We start from the raw sequence: 20,005 nt of genomic DNA on the forward strand, positions 1-20,005 counted from the left end.
CTAATTATATTTTTCCACTGCGTATCATTCATGAAACTGTCCTAGCTCTCCTATCCAGATCAAATAGAATGCATTCATTCATTTCCCCCCCTCTTATTGCTGTGTGGCAGTCGCTTTTCCTATAATTCAGTCTCTTTGCTCTCTGTCTGTTTTTTGTAATACCTCCTTTCAGTTAAACTTGCTGTTCTTTGTGTGCGTGTCTGTGTTGGTGTGCAAGAAAATCTCATCTCAGCAGAAATCTCAGGTTTTCAGCTGAATAACGCCGAGGACGGCTCAGTATAGGCCACGCTGTTTTCTGCACTGAAATGCTTCCACAGCTTGGCTCACGGACTCTCCGTAAAAATGTGTCTTGCCAAGGGATTATGACGTGCGCTGATCTGTTTAAAGCATTAACACGTCAACAATATAGAACAAAGTCACAGCTGATTCTCTGTGTTTGACACAATTTGGTTTGCATCGTTATGCGTGTTTTGTCACGTCCAAATCCCCCACCACCAAAAAAAAAGGATTTTAAATGAGGGTGGCAGTCATATTGAAATGCTTAAATCAACAACAAACCAGGATGTCTAAAGTGCTTCAGTATATTGTTCTTTCAGCGTATGCACGGCAAAATGTCAGCTTTTGCTTTTTTTTCTGTAGCTGTTTGTCCTTCAGCGGGAACACCTGGAGGCTCAGCCAGCCCATATTAACACCGAATTGAAGGATCAATGGATATGAATAGGATTGCCAATGCAATCTACTGCTTGTTCGGGAAGCATTAAAATTGACTGGACACAATCGATGCAAGTGGAATCTTTTTTTTGTGACATAAATGAATGAAAAAGCAGCAAAGCTCACCGGTACCTAGACCCGGTTCGTAGAGTATGCTTGGGGAGTGTGATCGTGTGTACAGCGTCTCTTTATGTCTGTCTCCACGTTGGTTGAGTGTGGAGTGAGTGCATTTGAGAGCATGAGGGGGGGAATGGATGTTTGTGTCTGTGTGTGCCTGTATGTCTGTGTCTATATGTCAGGTTGGGTATCAGACGCCACCTCTCTGGGGACACCTCAGGCCCTCCAAGGTTTGGAGGCCTATCTCCACCTACCACCACTTCCCCTGCCGGTGGCGGACTCCCTCAGGTGTCGGTGCGTTGGTGGTTCTTTGTGTCTGGGGGTGGGCGTCCAGGTACACACCGGCTCACTCCTTGGCGGCCGCTTATCGGGGCCTGGAGCCTGTGGCTCGCTCGGGCCCCTTCGGGGGTGGGGTGCCCCCGGCCTCTCGGCCTGGGGCTCGGTCACTCAGGCACAGCTGGCTGCCGGCGGAGCTCATGGGCGCGTCACTGCAACTCCCCCTGGCTTCTGCTCCGCGGCTGCTGAGTGAACCCTCATCTGGGACTCTCCTCAGCTCTTACTGGAACAGTGGCGCGGCTGCCCCTCTGTTGGTCTTCCATGGTTTCTTGTGTTCTGGGGGCCTCTGGATGTCTGGAGTTTTGATCTCCTCCATACCTGCTTCACACCCTGGAGGACGGGGCTGTGGCCCCCCCACACTCCCTAGCAGATCGTTACATGGAGAAACCTTTGGAATACAAGCGCGCTGATCCACACAGGTATGCACACGGGTGTTCACTGCTCGTAGACCCAAATTACACCTTTCTTGGCTGCTACTTCGAAGCACATCTGTCCTGCGTGCTGCACAACAACATTGAATATTTAGTATTTACTGCTGTTTACACTTAGCTAGATTAATGCGATGGTGTTGTGTTTAGTATGTTGCTTTGTTTTTGTTTTTTTTGTCTTTTTTTGCTTGTTTTCTATTCTTCTCTCAACAGGTGATCCAGGAGATTTTTATTTTTTTTCTCCCCCCCTTTCTCACTGTCCCTCTCCCCTTCTGTTTTTCCTTTCCTTCCTCTTTCTTTCTCCCTTTCCTATCTCTCACTCATGTCTGTCCCGTCTGTAACATCTGAAAATAAAATATAATAAATAATAAAAACAAAGATCGACCAAATGGACCAATACGGCAATGCCACGATGATCCATTTGGCAAAGTAAATCCATTGGGTATCCTTGTTGGTCTTCAGACAACAATTCTGATGGCTAAAGAACCAAATGGGACAGGCAAAAAAAAAAAAAAAGCAAAGCTCCCTCTCAACTCTCGTACTGTCTTCAGGCTGTTGTGTACTCTGCTTTTCCTTGATAGTGTTTTCTCTTCTATGGTCTTACATATGTGACTTTAATGTATACTGTGTATCGGATGTCACGCTAGTATTGTCATAAGTAGGTGTAGAGAGTAGCAGCAGTTAGAGGCGGGGGTCCAACGATGTGACACGTAACCTATGATACAATATTTTAGCACTTTTAAACATTTTGTGACATGCTGAGTATTGCAGTAGCATATATTGCGATTTATCTTTTTTCAGTGTGTCACAAGTTGATGCACTCCTTTCTGCTGTACTCAAACTTTCCCCAGCTTTATGTTTAACTTCTCTGTAGCCTGGGTATGGCGGCGTCTATGAAAATATATCACGATGCTGTCACATGGACTCCAAACCCTTGTTTTCTACAACAACTATGTGGATTCAGGTCTTTGTAAATAAACTGGGTGATGGATCGTGTCATTTTCTTAGCTCCCGTTGAATCGAGAGGTAGCTTTGTCAAGATAAATGCACCCACTGTTGGCTGCTTTTTCAGTTGAGCTTTTTTAATATTTGCTGTTTTCAGAATGGCGGCACGTGAGATGAGCCTTCATGTTCGTAGTAGTCCCAGAATATTTTACTTTCATATAGCACTCCCTGGGCCAGCACAGTGGTGTGGTGGTTACCTCACCGTGAATTGGGCCTGGGTTGAATTCATCATCTGAAAAGGGCCTTTCTGTGTGGCGTTTGCATGTTCTCCCCATGTCTGCGTGGGTTCTCTCCGGCTTCCTCCCACCAAACTCCAAACACAGTTAGTGCGGTTAGTGGGATTAGCTTAACTGGTGATTCTAAATTGCCCATAGGTGTGAATGTGAGTGTGAAAGGGTGTCTGCGCGGCAGCTAAGATGACCCTGAAGAAGAGGGACGGATGACTATCCTTGCAAATCCCATGTGCTATATCCATCTGCTTTGTCCCATACTTCCGCAAAATAAATCCAAGACACGTTTGATATAAATGCACATTGTGCTTTTTGGATTCTTTCCACGATATCTTAATCTTAATTGCAACAATTTCCACTCTCACACTAAATATCAAATATGCTGATGTCATTTAAAACAAAAAAACAACAACAGCATCGTGTGGCGAACTGAAAAAGAATTGATTTTATTATTCCAGCACTAAAAAGTTCCATTTGTTTTTATTTTATATAGTAAGATATAGATATTTGCTCTCACTGTATTGATATTATATGATCTACAAAATATGGCAATACTGTGCTGTAGCATAAAAGCTAAAAGGCTGTAGAGCTTCCCTGTTTCCTTGGCTCGAAGTGAAGAAATTAATAAAAAAAAAAAAAGGGAATAAACAAATACAAAAATTAGTTTCGGTGTTGGCTATTGTTATTTTTGCCATTTCTGTATAAGATATAAATAGAAAACCATGTGATCGTGAAAGAAAATGTGTCTCTCTGTGTTTTGGTGTGCATGTAACACAAACGTCACGCAGGCTGTGCATTAATGTGCATTAATGTTAGTTCCAAGTTTACCTCTTGGGTCATTTTTATGAAGCATCCTTCATAAGTAAAACATAAAGGAGCAGACTCTCCATCACAGGCCATTAGGATGCACTGTATTTACAGTAAATGCATCATGCATGAGCCATTTAGCTTCTTAGCTCCAGACAAGAAGAACCCTTGGCCTACATGCTGCTGCTGCTGCTGCTGCTATAAATTGCACATCTCAGGGAAGTCTCAAGTTGGCACTGCAAATTGCATTCACGGCACGCCACGCGACTGTTGATTGAATGTAATTAAGTTTTCCTTCTCTCCAATGAAGGGGTTTTTTTTTTACTCCCAGCTTGAAGCACTTGGTAGGAAAGATCATTGTGTGTGTGTGTGTGTGTGTGTGTGTGTGTGTGTGTAGTATTTGAATACATGTTTGCTTCCAAAACGCTCGCAGCAGTGAAAAACAACATTCTCTGAGTTTCTTGTTCTGTTCATTGCTTTGTATCCGAGATGCTAACATAGAAAACTATTATGACATTCTTATTGTTCTGCTGTAGCAGCTGAAGTGGCAGCTTCTTTTAGCGATGCTTTCTAGAGCGTACAAGAGAAACTCAAGCAGTCTTCTTGGATGAATAATGCATGGGTTATTGCTAACAACATACTGGGCTTGAGTGCTGTGCTCTGGTCTAATCTTTGTGACTTGTGGATTTTAAACAGTTTCCTTTCTGCCTCTTTTGCCTAGGAGAATGAGCTTCAAGACTTCCTCCACGAGAATAAGCACTTGAATCCACAGTTGTTCAGCAACAGCCACAAGGCATCTGACTATGAGGAGGTAAGAGGTGAAAGCTACGTGTAGAAAGTTTGCTGAACATAAGTACACACTAATAGCTGCTAACTTGTCACTGCCTCTCCATCTTGACACAATCTGAAGAGTTTCTGGGTCAAACCATAACACAAACAGATTATATGTCCTTTTATACTGGATCAATGGAGCCCATTATCAATGAAATCTACAAGACTTAAAATCCTACACACACACTATCCCTTCAGTTTTAGCCCCAAGACTTCAAAGGCATTTGGAGCTGATAACAAAAAGTCCAAGTAGACCAACAAGGATCCCCAGGCCTCTCTATGAATGGGAAAGCAATTTTGTGAAGCAGCTGACTGGCAGGTATTTACTGTTGGTGCTGAAGAAGGGTGGGATGCTTGTTACTGGTGTCTTATCAGGACATGGGTGGCTCTTGCAGCAGTGATCTCAGCTGTTATCAGACTGACAGATATGAGAGTAGCTCTCTGCAGGGTAGCGCAGATACTAGCCCTGGCTTGCAACCCTGTGTTCTGATGCCTGTTATCTTTGAATGAACTAGGAGGGGCTACTGAGAGAGCCTCCCTCTACCCTTAATAGACTATTGACCTGCTTCTGCTGGATCCAGTGTAGTTGTTCAGTTTGTCTGCATTAGGCGTGGCACCCCCCTCCAGATAGTTTGTAATCTGTGGATGTGGGCCGTTCAGAGGAGACAGACTCGCTGGGTTCTGTGTGTGTTTTGCTTTGCTGATGTCGCTCGAAACGCCCTCCTTGAGGAATCATTAGTCATTCACGGTCGCCCTGAGGAAGGGACTTTACCACATTACGGCCGCAGGAGCCAGTCATCTCACTTCCACTTAGGGGCCTTTATAAAAAGCTGCCTCGTAAGTACCAATACAAATGATCTGTGGAAGGCAAATTATAAAGAATATGTAGTGTTGGAAATAGTCACAACGCTTGGTTCAGTCAGATGCTTGGTGCTTGGCTAACAAGGAAACATGAATAATGTATTAATATTTTGGTTCATAGCAATGGGAGTGAGTCAATTATATTACTCTTGTGTTAATTACAATTATATAGTTTTAGCAGAGAAACCAGGCAGTTCTCTTACCCGACCACTTTCTGCCTGTTGCGTGCCATTCAACCGCATCACATTTTATAGTACAGCAAAACCTGTTCAGCGTCATTCATTCCAAAGCAGCAACTCTAACCTTCATGTAGCACGTTATATTCAGCTTGCATAAATATTGTATCAGTCACTGACTGACTAATATGTATTTATACAAATGATATTGGGAAACTGCTGTCTTAATGAACTAGATTACCGAACAGTTTCTGTAATTTTGTGCACTTTCAAAAAAAAAATAAAAAAAAATTGGACTAATGCTGCAGACTCTTGGAAACGGCTGTGACAGACTATTTAAGCTCTTCTGCTCTGGAGGCCCCAGCACCAGCACCATGTCTGTTATATAAAGGAACCAGAGTCATTTTTAGTGCTAAGCACAGCTGCTGAAGAGGCCACTTTGTACCGTTATCATTAAAATACATGTAGCATTGTGTTGCATCAGTTGTGAAAGAGTTGCAGTGTCGCTGACTCATTGTTAGATATTTTCTCTCATAGGCTCGTGATTCATGTAGCCTCTGCATCTGAAAAGTGAAGCCACTGGACAAGTGCCTTAAATCTGGTCTGCTAAAAGTCCAGGCTTAAGGCCACTGTATAAAGGTGCATGGGAAGTTACCCTCCTCCTTATCTCATGTACAAACTCAATTCAAATTTTCAGTTGCTAGTTTCAACTATAAAACAGCCATCATGCTCCATTGTTTGCATCATTAAACTTTAGGGTTGCAGGAGGACAGGGGCAGGTGAGGGAACCTGAAAGGGTATTTACCCATATCACATAAGAATGACATGAATCAATTTTTGTGTTCCAAAAATGCTACAAATTAGTGACGATTGAATACTGTAATGCAACTCATCAAAACGCTGGACCTTGCTTTTCCCTTGTGCACAGGTGAAGTCTGAGTATGCCCAGCTCAAAGAGACCCTTGGTGCTGTGACACAGGAGAGAGATTTAGCCCTGTGGGAGAGGAACCAGCTCCAAGCCAAACTGGAGAACCTAGAGCAGGTGCTCAAGGTGAGGAAGCTGGCTCCTAGAACAGACGCTGTCTGTCAGTACTGTGTGCATTTCCATTTCTAGTAATTCATCTGTCCTGGGATTCCTTTTCATTTATGGAGCCTAACCCTTTTGCCAGTACCCCTTTCTCCTATCTGTGCTACACTGCCTCCATCTGGTTATTTTCCGCTATACTGTCTAATGGCCTCGACATGTCTGTTGCCTTCCAGTGTCGTGTTGGGAGGTCTGACCAGGAGCTGTGAAAGAGTAGAAGCTCGGAACAGTCTGCGCTCTTCCCTTTCCAATTTCACCTTTTCACATTGTCCTACCCGACTTGATCTGTCCCTTCCTTCTTTCCCCTTGCCCCCTCTGCCCCTGCTAGATTTATAAGGTATCACTGCTATGTCCATCTGTTGGGGAGAAGCCCATTCTGAATGCTTTCTGTCAACCTCAGTGGCTGTGCTTATCCCTCCCTTTATCCGCGGGCTGCCAGACATACGAATGGTCACGTGGCTATACGACCACAGCACTGCTTAATGTGATTTATGCATGAGGCGGGACAAAGAGTTTGGCTTTACGATGATGGGAGGGGGAGGAAGACTAGATGATAATGTCACCTACACGTCCGATGACATTACCTATCTTAGATTTTTACTGGCATGTAAATGTCATTTGCTTCTTTCACCTTACAGCGCTGCAAATATTCACATGTAGTGGGAGCAGTGATGTGACACGGGCACACTGTGTTAGGAAGAGCCGAGCATTCAGTCCCCCCCCCCGTACTGTATGGCTTCTTTTGTTGTTATGGATGACCACAGACAAGTGAGCACGTCAGAGAGTTTGCTCACCCTTTTCACGTAACACGAAACCTCGCATTGATCACGCAAAGACGAGATCAGAGGACGGCTTTTCAAAGTAACCGAGACGAAACAGGTCTCGTGTTACCTAAAGGGGGCAGCAAACCTCACTGCCGATGGAAGTTTCTCGTTCACACACCAAAGCATCCCTAGTCCTCATCCATGAGCACCTTTGCGCAAGATGAGATCTGATCTTTCCCACGGATCGTTCGACATAAACATGTCTTCACGTGGCATTTGCTGTGGCATAGTTTATGTCTTTCTTGATTTTTTAAGGGTTTAAAGGTCAGTACACTGTTAACCAGCCTCTGTATGCGTAATGTGTGCACATGTAACACTTCTGAATGTGGAGTTAAAGACTGTAGATGCATTTTGTGTTGGCTCCGTGCCTTTGGGTATTAGTACCACTAACAGCAGCCCTCTCTATGCCCCCCACCCCATCCCCCTTCCTTCCACAATTTTCCCCTCCGGCTCTCCATCCCTACACCCCTTGTGGACAGCATATGCGAGAGGCTGCGGAGCGGAGGCAGCAGCTAGAGTTGGAGCATGAGCAGGCCTTGGCTGTACTCAATGCAAAGCAGCAGGAGATTGACATTCTCCAGAAGGTAAGCGAACTCCAAGCACCAGTGGGGATGGGCTTTTGTGTTTGCCCGGCTTTTGGCGTGTGTCATGGGTGAAAGAGCTTTTTGTTGAACACCCGTGCGAAACATACAGCACAACAAAGGTGAAAGTCAACAGAAACGAAACAGAAGTTAAGGAGTGCATGATTTTCTCTACGCTTTTTCTAGTTTCGCACGAGCGTCTCCGTCGCATCCCCGTCCTGCAGCTGTTTATCAATCCCAGAGCGTTTCTGGAGCACTCTTGTTTGTCACAAGCGAGCAAATCAGACTTTTAGAATCCAAAGTAGACACGACACTTTTTAGAGGCACACTTTAATAAAGGGGGAAAAAAAGGCTCGCGCTGGCCATTTGATGGTTGGCCTTCCTCCACTGTGCACTGAAGCTGACTGTAATGTGAAAGCAACGGCTGAGATTACTGATAGTGTGAACATGATAGGAATTGTCACCAATGCCTTCTCTGGCAACACTGTGAGCGCCCTCGTGTTGCTGTTGCTGCAGTGTTCTGACTTCACAGTCAGCCCTTCACAGGCAGTCGTTCTCAGCTTTTTTCTCTCATTAACAGAAGCTCATTACTGCCTTATCTTCCTGCAGACACTCACTGCTCTCTGTGTTCTAAATTAATTGCCTGCAAAGTAGATTTATGAAATGGTAAAGCCCCGCAGATGCTCTCGTATTTATGTGGAACGCTTTATTATTTTTTTTCTCAACAGATGTTTCTCGTTTTCATAAGAAAAATGATGCGTACGATGCAGTGTTTCCGTATACTCCTTGTCTTTCAGAATGTAAACTCCCATTTTTCTGGAGCGCACTAGCATAAAAAATCAGATCATAAATCTACACCTTTTGATGTAGCCCAAAAACAACTATTCAAACAAACACCCTGGCAAGATGTTCACTGTCTGAAACGGCCATTTACGAATCGTGTAACGAAAAGAAAAACAGCCACAGCAAGAGTAAACGTTGCAGTATTTTTTAACTACGGATACATGGGCAGGCTCAAACTTAGGTTTTTTGCCCATAGATGATGCAGGAAGTCGTCTTCTCTTAAAAATGGCTGTGCCCCAACCACAATCAGCAGTTCCTCTTAGCTTTGCAAAAATGTACAGCTGTGTACTCTGCTTTGCTCCTGTGTTGTTGACAACACAGGAGCATTTATGTCACTTTCACCTCTGTAGCTGATGTTATATCTGAAGGAGGAGCCTTACTATGATTTCTGTGTTGAGGGAAACCATAATAGAAGCAATAAAATCATGTGTGCATCTAACCCCTGGGCTGGTAGTTAGAGACTCTTGTGCAGGTGCTCTTCAGCTTGCAGTTGCTTGATTATATTCAGTTTCTTGCACGCATGTAATGCTTTCATGTTGCACAGCTCTCCGAATGATAAATGACAAACATGCTTAACAAAACATAAAACCGGAGAGGCGAAAATGGTTTGAGAAAAGACGCGATATTCTTTAAGCATTCGGCGATATCTTATCGAATCAAGCCACTGCTGGCAAACGTGAGTGCGGACGGGGGTCCGCGCCGTCTTTTCAACCATTTTCACCTCGCGCACCAATGAATGCCTTTGAGAGATGCTCTTTGTGAGGATCTTTCGTCGGTGTTTTAAACAGAAACTAAAGCACAGCATAAACTGCAATGTAAGTGAACTGCACCTTGTGTTTCTCAGGCTCAGGTTGAGGCTAAAAAGGAACATGAGGGCGCTGTCCATCTGTTAGAGGTGAGCGTCTGGACTCTGGGGGTCTTGGGGGCTTTGCTGTGTGTTTTTGTGTATGCTGCTCGAGCGTTTCCTGCTTTCCGTGACCTCACTTCCTGAATTTTTTTTTTTTTTTTTTGTTTCTTTTGTTTCTTTAATAAAGTCTTATTGTTTTAAAACTATCTTGGCCAAAGTATACTGCTTTTTTTCACAGTATCTTTAAAATGACTTTTGGTATAGAGAGTTGCTTTTGGGGTAAATGAACCATAAAGCACGCAAAAATCTATATTTAGTCTTTGTATTGGCATTGTAATACGGCGATATGTATGCGTGTGTGTTGAAAAGATTGTGATTTTAGAGATGTGTATGAGTGATCACATGTGTGTAATTGTGCTTTATTTCTTTCTTACATCTCTTGTCATTGTATGGATGTGTGTTTATGCTTATACAGAACCACTTGGACAGCATGCAGGTATTTCAGAATTGCTTTTATTTATTTACTTGATATATATAAGTATATATATTTTACGCCTTTGCCATTAGCGGGATATACAGCAGCCTGGTATGTAGTTTGACCCATGGGGCCAAGTAACACCACATTGTGAATTAAGATCAACATTTATCTGGCTAAAGAGATAACATTAAAAAAATGCAGTTATGAGCTGATTTAACTTGCGGTCATGCCTTTTGGCTTTTCAGTACAATTTTTCACATCGATCTTTTCATACAGCCCTTTCAGCTCGTTTCACAAGGCAAGACTCACGAGTGGACTCTTTGAAAGGGTGAAACATGACTAATAGATAACACGGAGGTCTTTCTGGCCTGATCATAAAGAAACATTGATAAAAGAATCAGAAAACCAAGTAACAAAATACACTTTAATTCAATAGAAATCACTTGTATCGACATGTATTTGCATCAGATATGTTAAAATTCTATTTACATGTGAGCAAACAAAACTCTCAGGCTAAAATAAGTAAGTTTTTCCAAAGTATAATATTCTCTCTTCATTATAATATGTAGTAGCTTAAAAAGAACAAACTGCATTTCTAGTATAGGATACAGTACCAGACGGTGATGAATGTGATCCTTTTTCCTTTGTAGCATTGCATGTGTGTTTATGCAGCATGTGTTTTAAAAACCATCTACTTGCCATACAACTAACTGTATGATGCTGCTCAAACTAGTGTCTCCTAATTTACTAATTCTGTTTCATAAATGCAGGAATATATTTGTCGTCAGTCTGCCAGCAGCATGTTATATCCAGCAGCAACCTGCCTGCATGAAACGCTGTTTTAACAGAAATACTGATGCGGCGGGCATCACTGTGTTTTTGGGCGGCGCTGTATAATTCCACGGTCGCTTCAGTATCTTCCAGAGCCTCTCAGACTGCGCTCGGTTTCGGACCGAGAAGTGATTGCTAATGCATTGCATCATTTTACGTGGGAAACCATGCTGCAGCACCTGGAATTTTCTATTGAACCTGCCCAAGCGGTCATGTTCAGTTTGTCAGTGTTAGTCTGTGCGATAATGTTTCCTGCTCTCAACATGTACGGATGATGTTATGCAAAATTTTTGTTATTGTTGAAATCTTACAGAAAGACCAGTACCAACAGCAAGCAGACCTCCGTGCCTTGTGTGTGGGTCTCATCTCAAATCCAGTCATATCCAGTGGTGACGAAATTGCAATGTTGTGTTGCACTCATCTTAAATACACAGCACAATGATAATCCCAGTAAATACAATTATGATTTCATTTATTAAGGGAAAAAAGTTATCCAAACTTAGCAGTTCCTGTGTGAAAAAAGTAATTGTGTCCTAAATCTAATAACTGGTTGTGAACTGCAATCAAGCTTTTTGTGACGACTGGCAGTGAATCTTTCGCTGTGGAGGAATTTTGACCCACTCTTCTTCTCATAATTGTTTTAATTCAGACACGTTGGAGGGTTGTGAAGCATCATCAGCATGTTTAAGGTCATGCCAAAGGAACTCAGTCTGAATCTTAACTCATTTTGCTTTTTGTTTTGTGTTTTTGAGCCATTCAGAGTTGGACTTGCCGATCTTTTTGGACCGCTGTCCGGTTGCACAATCCAAATGTTCTTGAGCTTCAGGTCATGAAGTGATGAATGGATGTTCTCCTTCAGGATTTTCTCTAAAACCAGCCACACATGATCACTCTGCCACCACCATGTTTGTGGAATGCTGTGTTGCTTTCACACTAGGAAAAAAAGAAAAAAAACCTACCAAAAAGTTCAGCTTTTGTGTCATCAGTCCACAGAATATTTCCCAAAAGCGGTCATCAAAACGTCTTTCAGCAAATGTGAGACAAGCCTTTGTGTCAGTGGTGGATTTCTCGTTGGACTCTCTCATGGGTGCCATTTTTGCCCACTCTCTTTCTTATTGTTGATTCATGAACTCTGACCTTAACTGTGAGGCCTGCAGTCTTTTAGATGTCCTTCTGGGTTTTTTGTGACCACTATCAATGCACTTCTGGAGTCATTTTGATAAATTCACCACTATTCAAGCCATATCTCCTCCATTTGGAGATAATAGCATTTACTGTGGTTCACTGTCTTTGTAACCATTTCCAGACCGATAGATGTCAACTTTGTTTCTCGGCTGTTTTTTCAGATTGACGTTTTGAGCTCTTTGAGCCTATTTCACTTTTTCAGACAAGCTGTATTTAAGTGATTTCTTGTTTCAGCAGGTCTGGCAGTAATCAGACCTAAGCTAAAATCAGCGTTCCAAATAAATGTGGTTAATCAAAGTTTATTCATGATTTAACAAGAGGGGAAATTGCTTTGTTCACGCAGGGCCAGGTAGGTTTGGATAGCTTTTTTTCCCTTGATAAATCAAAATCATCATTTTAAAAACTGCATTTTGTATTCACTGGCGTCATCTTTAGTATTAGATTTAATATTGAAATTTGTTTTATGATCTGAAAAAATGTAAGGCAAGGCAAGTTTATTTGTATAGCACAATTCAACAACAAGGTGATTCAAAGTGCTTTACAGAGACATTAGAAACAAGAACAAATAAAAAGCATGATTTAAAATTGATTAAAACAAGCAAATAACCTAACTAACTAATTAACTAACAAACAAACAAACAAACAACAGTATATAAAATCAAAACAGATAAAATCAGAACAGTAGATAAAATCAGTAGTTAAATGTAAGTTTTGAAATTTAAGCTTAAAGTGTGGATTTGGTGCTTTATTCAAATGCAGCTGAGAACAGGTGAGTCTTCAACCTGGATTTAAATAAACTGAGTGTTTCAGCTGATCTGAGGCTTTCTGGGAGTTTGTTCCAGATATAAGGAGCATAAAAGCTGAATGCAGCTTCTCCGTGTCTGGTTCTGACTCTGGGAACTGATAAAAGACCGGATCCAGATGACCTGAGGGATCTGGATGGTTCATACTGGGTCAGGAGGTCATTGATGTATTTTGGTCCTAAACCATTCAGAGCTTTATAGGCCAGCATCAGAACTTTAAAGTCTATCCTCTGACGGACAGGCAGCCAGTGTAAGAACCTCAGAGCTGGACTGATGTGGTCCACTTTTTTGGTCTTAAGTGTGACAAATATACAAAAAAGGGCTATTCTGCATTTCCAGCAGAGATTACGCAAACTGAAGTAAATACCGGTAGTGCATTTTATGGTGGCTATTCTCATCTTCGGATAAATACAGACCCAGTTAATAGTAGAGCACCAGTGCATACTCCCTGGATGGTGTGGAGTGTGTGGGATAGACTTAAAATAAACTGCACTACTCATGCTCATCACAGTTTGAGAAACACGTTGCCCTCTGCTGCAGTGTGCTTTCAACACTGTTTGCCTCAATTCGCTTAATGCTTTCTGTTTTTGGTCTTTTTAAGGTCTTACACGGCAATAACAAAAACATATAATATCATCGACCTCATCCTTTAAGACAGTTTGGGTATGCTTTGAAATAAGTTTTATTTGGAGTACTGTTATTATGAACTGTAGGATAGTTGTGCATGAGATTTGTATAATGTACCGTCAGTAGTGGTCAAGAAGTCATTTCAAGGTTTCTTTTCTTTGTAATGACTGATCAGTGTTATTAGTCCTACAGTAAATGTCTGTTTTCTTGTTCACATATAGCGTGAACTCTTTTTGTGTCTTTATCATTATTTTTTATTTTTATTTTCTTTGTCTCCATTCCATCTTTCTCCCTTTCCCATCCTTTTTTCTCTCCTCCTCTGTCTCTCGCTTCTGTCTCAATGTGTCTCCTCCCTCCCCGCCATCAGGCCAAAGTCCGCGAGCTGGAGGAGAAATGTCGGACTCAGAGTGAGCAGTTCAACCTCCTGTCTAAAGAGCTGGAGAAGTTTCGGCTCCAGGCTGGGAAGTTTGATATCCTCAGCACTGAACCCTTAACTGTGTGTGAATCTCCTGGGTCTCCGAACAAATCCCTGTCACAGCTCCTTAATGGACTGGCTGCCCCCACAGAGAAAGGTAAAGGCCATTTGTTAGCATTAAAGCTCTGCTTTCAGCAGATAAAGGTTACGCCGGTACTGTAGATAGAATAGAATAGAATTCAACTTTATTGTCATTGCACATGCACAGGTACAGGGCAACGAAATGCAGATCACCTGTATTCAAGTGTACAGTTAATTAAGATGTATCATTCCAGTCTTATAGGAACTATTAGTAGTAGTAGTTTTTATGACTTCCCTCATAAAAAGTCAAATTAACTAAACGTTTAGAAATATTAAGTCAAAGACAGCTGTGTCACCTGTAATCTGTTTAAATGGCCTCTAGTATGTGAAACTTTTTAAATCAATGCATAAGTTGCTCACTAATTACAGCACAACGTGTTGTTTAGGTTGTTGTTGCTATGTAATTTTACACATTTACAAAATAAAGTTATGTGCTATTTTAAAACTTACATTTAAAGGGCTCAAAGACAAAAGTAAAGTAACGCGTGGTGGGTGAAGAACAGGTGGGATAGCAAAGTGGCTGGGTTACTAAGGAGGGCAGCACAGGTGCTCAGCAGACAGGAAGGAGTGCCGGTGAAGGCGGGATCTATTTGTGGGAAAGGACAGAATCCCTCTCTGTGGTGGAGGATACCACCTTGAAAGGTGGGGAAACTGAGTAAGTTCAGGGAATGATGCAGGACACTCAAGGGGGCTGAATCTTGGTACTCCAGCAGACCAGTTTTCCTCAGGGTGGGAGTTAATAGATATCATCTATCCTCCCACTGTAGCCACTGGGAGCCAGCAAGTAGAATGACTCAGGAACTGGTTGTAGGTCATCAGTGCTGTTTAGGCTTTTGGGCAGGTGTGGCGTAAGTCGATTCAGGAGTTGCAGGTGGAGTAAAAATATCTTTTTACTTTAGTCGAGCCGGGAGTTTAATTTATTGTCTGAGTATCAATCAAGTCTCTGTACTGGCCATTAAGACTTTAGCCGAGTTTGGCTGGAAAAGTGCAGCTGACTCTGGGACAGTCTTAGTAATTGGTTATGTGTCAGCTGACTCAGACTCAGGAATAGTTGCCTGACACAGAAACAGTCCAAACTTTAGCGAGTGACTCAAGGAGCAACACCACTCTCAGGAACAGGCTGAGAAACAGGAGCAGTTGATTCAGGACCTGGCTTGACCTCACCCAGGATAAGGACAGACACTGGCAGGCACACTGTGCAACAGTGCCTGTGATGTAACAGCGAGCCGAGCAGTGGAGATGCATGATGTCAGCGCTGACTGCATTTCATTCTGGATGTCACTTTCCTTCGTCACCCCTCAAAATCAGTATCTATCGGGCCACTTTTATTCAGTTTGTCCTAAATTCAGGTTATCCACACAGAGATCACAGAACACATGGATGCTGTTAGGTTGAAGAACTAAGAATAAGTCAAATCAAACCAAAAGGAAGAAGATAGCAACAGCAGAGTTCAGGCAGAAACAAGCACACAGTCCACAGATTAATGATATAAAGTGATCCAAAAAAACTAGGAGCCAGGATGGAACAGCCGGGGAACACAGAGTACACGCAGATGATCACACAGACAACAAGGAGAAGCACAGGACTATAAATACAGACAGAGCTAATTCAGTAATTGATGAAAAAAGGTGAATGAGATTCACCAAAGAAGTGATGGACAAATAAAACCAAAGCAAACAAGTACTCTGATAGAACCACATCAATCATCCTGCTTAACAAAAATTTCATGAAATCAAATTGAATTAAATGGCAGAACCTTTTTAAAGGACAGCATGCAATCAAATACAAGATGAAAATTCTGACTTTGATATTAGTTCTGTTATATTGTGATGTGTGGAGCTACGTTGCTTTTGTTCCACAGGCAATGAGGCCCCAACAAGCAGATCTTTGATATCGGAGTTCATCCGACCACTCCAAGTCAGCGGAGACAAGCCCGAGCTCCTCTCTGTCAAGCCAACATTCCTCACTCGCGGTCGAGCCAGCAGTCCAGCGCGGGCTTTACTCTCTGAGGTATATTATAGTGTCCATTTGTACTCTATCTTTTTACACGTCCGAAATCAGATCGATTCGATACATCTCAAACAAATGGAATCTAATAAACTGTGGAAAGACGGTCTAAAAATCCCAAACGACACCGTTGAGACACAACGTGGGAGAATTCCCAATAATTTCAATCGTTTGCTCCACGTATTTACCCAAAAGCATTTCTGTTGTCACTCAGGTCAGTGGAGCTCTAATAGTTTCTGTGAAAAAGCTTTTTATTATAATTTTTTTTTAAGATGAACTCACCAGTATTAGATCCATTCCCTCGCTCATGCCTCTGTGATCCCTTACGTAGACGGCACATTTGGGAAAATGCTGATTCATTTTAATCTAAATAATGTCTTTGGGCTGAACACGAGAAAATCCACACAGCGGGAATCCAGGAGGCTTCTCGGTGTTACTCATGCAGATTATTTGGGATTGATCAAATATATTTAGTTGACACAAGCTAAAACATTGAACCAAAGGGAACGTGCAAACATTAAGAAGCATTCGATGTTGAAACTGTGAAAATCTGTGAAAATCTGTGAATGCTTCCTTCTCCAGATGGACAAAGATCTCAGCTCCACCACCAGATCCAAACCACGGTTCACAGGGAAGGTCCGTCTGTGTGTTGCTCGCTACAGGTATGCACACAAAACGCACAATTACTTTTTCAACCACTGCTGTATTTGTAAAAGAAATAAATGGAAAAAAAGTTTGATCCTCATGAGTTTATCATTTCAAACCTACAGGGCTTTGTGCTTACGTTACACCCCTACCCCTAAACCAAAGTGAAATCATTGTGATCATTTAAAACAGAGGTGGTGGAAAATCTCTCGCACTGAACTGAAAATCTTGCTCTGTTATTTGCTTTCTCTCGCAGCGCTGTGGTCTTAAATGTGACTCAGTGTTTCTGCTGCTAAAGAAAATAACCTGTCAGCATAGAAAATAATTGGAATCCTCAAGCACACAGATTTGTGAAACAGGGCCAAAGCTTTCAACCCACACTCTCTTCAACCCTCTCATATTTGCAAACAGCCAAATATAATAGAACAGAAAAAAAACTTTGTATTTTCAAAGCAGCGCTCGGCAAATCGTTTTCCTCGACATACATATTATGTTTGTGGTGTTTGATATAAAACAAACCCAAATGGAGAATAATTGCAACAAAAAAGTGTGCACTTTGGAAGCTAATTAATTTGTTTTCTTTTTACTGTAGTTACAATCCTTATGATGGACCCAATGAGCATCCTGAGGCAGAGCTCCCCCTGGTGGCTGGGAAGTACCTTTACATTTACGGAACAATGGACGAGGATGGCTTTTATGAAGGTCAGGCCTTTTTTTAAAAAGGTGTTTTTTTGGGTTTTTTTATCACATCTTGCACTTTACCACGTGACCAAAGTACCAGCTGCATCCTTATTGTGTCCTCAGGAGAGCTGCTGGATGGACAGAGAGGACTCGTCCCATCCAATTTTGTAGATTTTATCCAAGATGAGGAGGCACCCTCTGTCCAGCACAGGGACATATTAACTAAAGAACCTGGCTACCTCAACCACAGTAGCCTGAGGCCTCAAAGACCTGGGGTCGGCACAGGAACAGGCATAAGCAGCCTGCTGTCTGACAGTAAATTAGACTGTCTAAGCACCAGCAGCTTGGGCATGGACCTCCTGGGCTCCTCCACCAATGGCACGGGAACCTTGGATGTCAGCATTGACGAGGTCGGTGAAGACATTGTGCCTTATCCCCGCCGCATCAACCTGATTAAGCAACTGGCCAAAAGTGTGATTATTGGCTGGGATCCTCCGGTGTTCCCACCGGGCTGGGGCTCCATTAGTGGCTACAATGTCTTGGTGGATAAGGAGGTTCGTATGAGTGTCCCCTACGGGGGCAGGACAAAGTCTCTTATTGAAAAGCTCAATCTGGCCACACACACCTACCGCATCTCAGTGCAGAGCATCACTGACAGGGGCCCGTCAGACGAACTTCGGTGCACTCTTCTCGTGGGTAAGGACGTGGTGGTGGCACCTTACTACCTGCGGGTGGACAGCATCACGCAGGCCTCTGCTGAGCTGTCTTGGATGCCCAGCAACAGCAACTACAGTCACACCATCTTCCTCAACGGTGCAGAGTATGACATGGTCAAGGCAGGGGGCTATAAGTACAAGTTTTTCAACTTGAAGCCGATGACAGTTTACAAGGTGAAGGTTGTCGCACAGCCACATCAGGTGCCTTGGCAGCTTCCAGTGGATCAAAGGGAAAAGAGGGAAATCTCTGTGGAGTTCTGCACTCAGCCTGCAGGTCAGTCCTTAAAACGTAAGTCACCCCAGTGCAGAAATAATTGGTTTTGTGAATCACAGCAGTGGAGGAATTTTCCTTTGCATGGTGCATGGTTGCATGGCCGTGGCTAGAAATGCTCGGATATTTGTAGCCATGGTAGCATGACTAGAGATATCAATGTTAGTCTCTTGGTTGGTTGGTTGGTTGGTTGGTTGGTTGATCAGTCCATCTTACTGAAGTAAAGCCTCACAAAATCCTTGGTGGTGTGGCTTAAGACACATAATACTACTACTACTGCTGAAGGTTTGTGTTGTGCTTAAAATACATTTTGCCTTGGCTTGTCTATCTTTTTTTTCTTTTTTCCCACTTGGGGGCAGTATAAAGTTGTTGAGGTGAATGTTGAATGTTTACACATCCAACAGACTCAGCAAAGTCTGAGAAAAATATGTAACAACATGCTTCCCTTCCTATATCTCACTTAGTCCTTAACCTTATCTGCTGTTTGGTGCCGATACAAACTGCAAACAGCTGCCTGCTGCATGCGAAAATAAGGTTAATCAGACACTCGGTCTGAAGCAAAGTCTTGTTGTTTGCAAATGCACCAAGGCAGGTACAAAATGCTTTGGATAAAAGGCTAACACGGCCTTCTTTTTATCCCAGTCTGAACGGTGCTCTTATAGACTTTGTTCTGCATAAAAAGCTTTGATTTCACAATAAATAAAAGCCTGAAAAATTTCCATCTGAGGTACCAGTCATCGTGTTTAATCGGGCACACGCATCAAGGTCATTACACTTACAAACATTTTAGTCATTTAGATTCTTCCCCAGCTACCTTTATATTGCCCTCGAGGATCTGTGTGTGTGCTTTTGTGATAAGACGTAAAGGGTAGAAACACGAACAAACAAGAAAAAAGACGTTCCGATAAAGCTGTAATGTGAAAACCCGCTTAAGAAGTATTCTGAAAACAAGGGTGTAAATATTAAGCATGCATCTCTGGGATTTCTTCTCCCAGGAGGCTCTTTGTTGCTTGACTGTTGCCAGTGTTAACTTGGGTCTCACGGCCCTGCTGTCAAGCGAGAAAAGCCATGGACAGGTAAAACTAGTCAGCCCGTTGTTGCCTATAGATTGAATATGGTTCATATTATTGCTTTTTATATGCACTCGGAGGGATGTTTAATGTGTGACACCTTCCATTTACCATGGAAGGAGACACTTCCAATTATTATGGCAGTCACTGAGAAAAGTGGAGCCAAACGGGAGATGACAGAGAGTTATGACGTCAAGAAGTGAAAAAAGAGAGAGAGAAAGGGGGGAAAGACGGAGATCGAGGCTGAAGTTTGAATTGACATTTTGTGTTGGCAGCTGACGAGCCCGCATGCTGAGAGTTCATTAAACGATCCATCTATTGAATATGTTAATTAGAGGCGTCTAAAATTGTCTGAATAGTGGAGGCAGACAGCCGCTGTCAGTGACGACGGCAGTATCTGGAAGTGCTATATTAGGCTTCTGCACTCAGCGTGTGTTCTTCAAACAAGTTGCTT

At 42.7% G+C, this 20,005-nt stretch overlaps 1 protein-coding gene across 1 annotated transcript in view; it reads left to right on the forward strand.

Moving 5' to 3' along the window:
• Nucleotides 1-20,005, forward strand: part of rimbp2b (RIMS binding protein 2b) — a 108,354-nt gene that overhangs the window by 70,399 nt on the left and 17,950 nt on the right. The window contains exons 7-16 of the mRNA XM_085425073.1: nucleotides 4,356-4,445; nucleotides 6,431-6,553; nucleotides 7,890-7,994; nucleotides 9,679-9,729; nucleotides 10,157-10,177; nucleotides 13,973-14,177; nucleotides 16,023-16,171; nucleotides 16,751-16,830; nucleotides 17,406-17,515; nucleotides 17,618-18,484. Of these exons, the coding sequence (XP_085281199.1) occupies nucleotides 4,356-4,445; nucleotides 6,431-6,553; nucleotides 7,890-7,994; nucleotides 9,679-9,729; nucleotides 10,157-10,177; nucleotides 13,973-14,177; nucleotides 16,023-16,171; nucleotides 16,751-16,830; nucleotides 17,406-17,515; nucleotides 17,618-18,484 (1,801 nt within the window). The remainder of the gene's footprint in view (nucleotides 1-4,355; nucleotides 4,446-6,430; nucleotides 6,554-7,889; nucleotides 7,995-9,678; nucleotides 9,730-10,156; nucleotides 10,178-13,972; nucleotides 14,178-16,022; nucleotides 16,172-16,750; nucleotides 16,831-17,405; nucleotides 17,516-17,617; nucleotides 18,485-20,005) is intronic.

This window comes from Rhamphochromis longiceps, linkage group LG12 (genome assembly GCF_057381845.1).
Source record: "Rhamphochromis longiceps isolate RC_006_pf linkage group LG12, R_longiceps_female_GT1.1, whole genome shotgun sequence".
Taxonomy (NCBI): Eukaryota; Metazoa; Chordata; class Actinopteri; order Cichliformes; family Cichlidae; genus Rhamphochromis; species Rhamphochromis longiceps.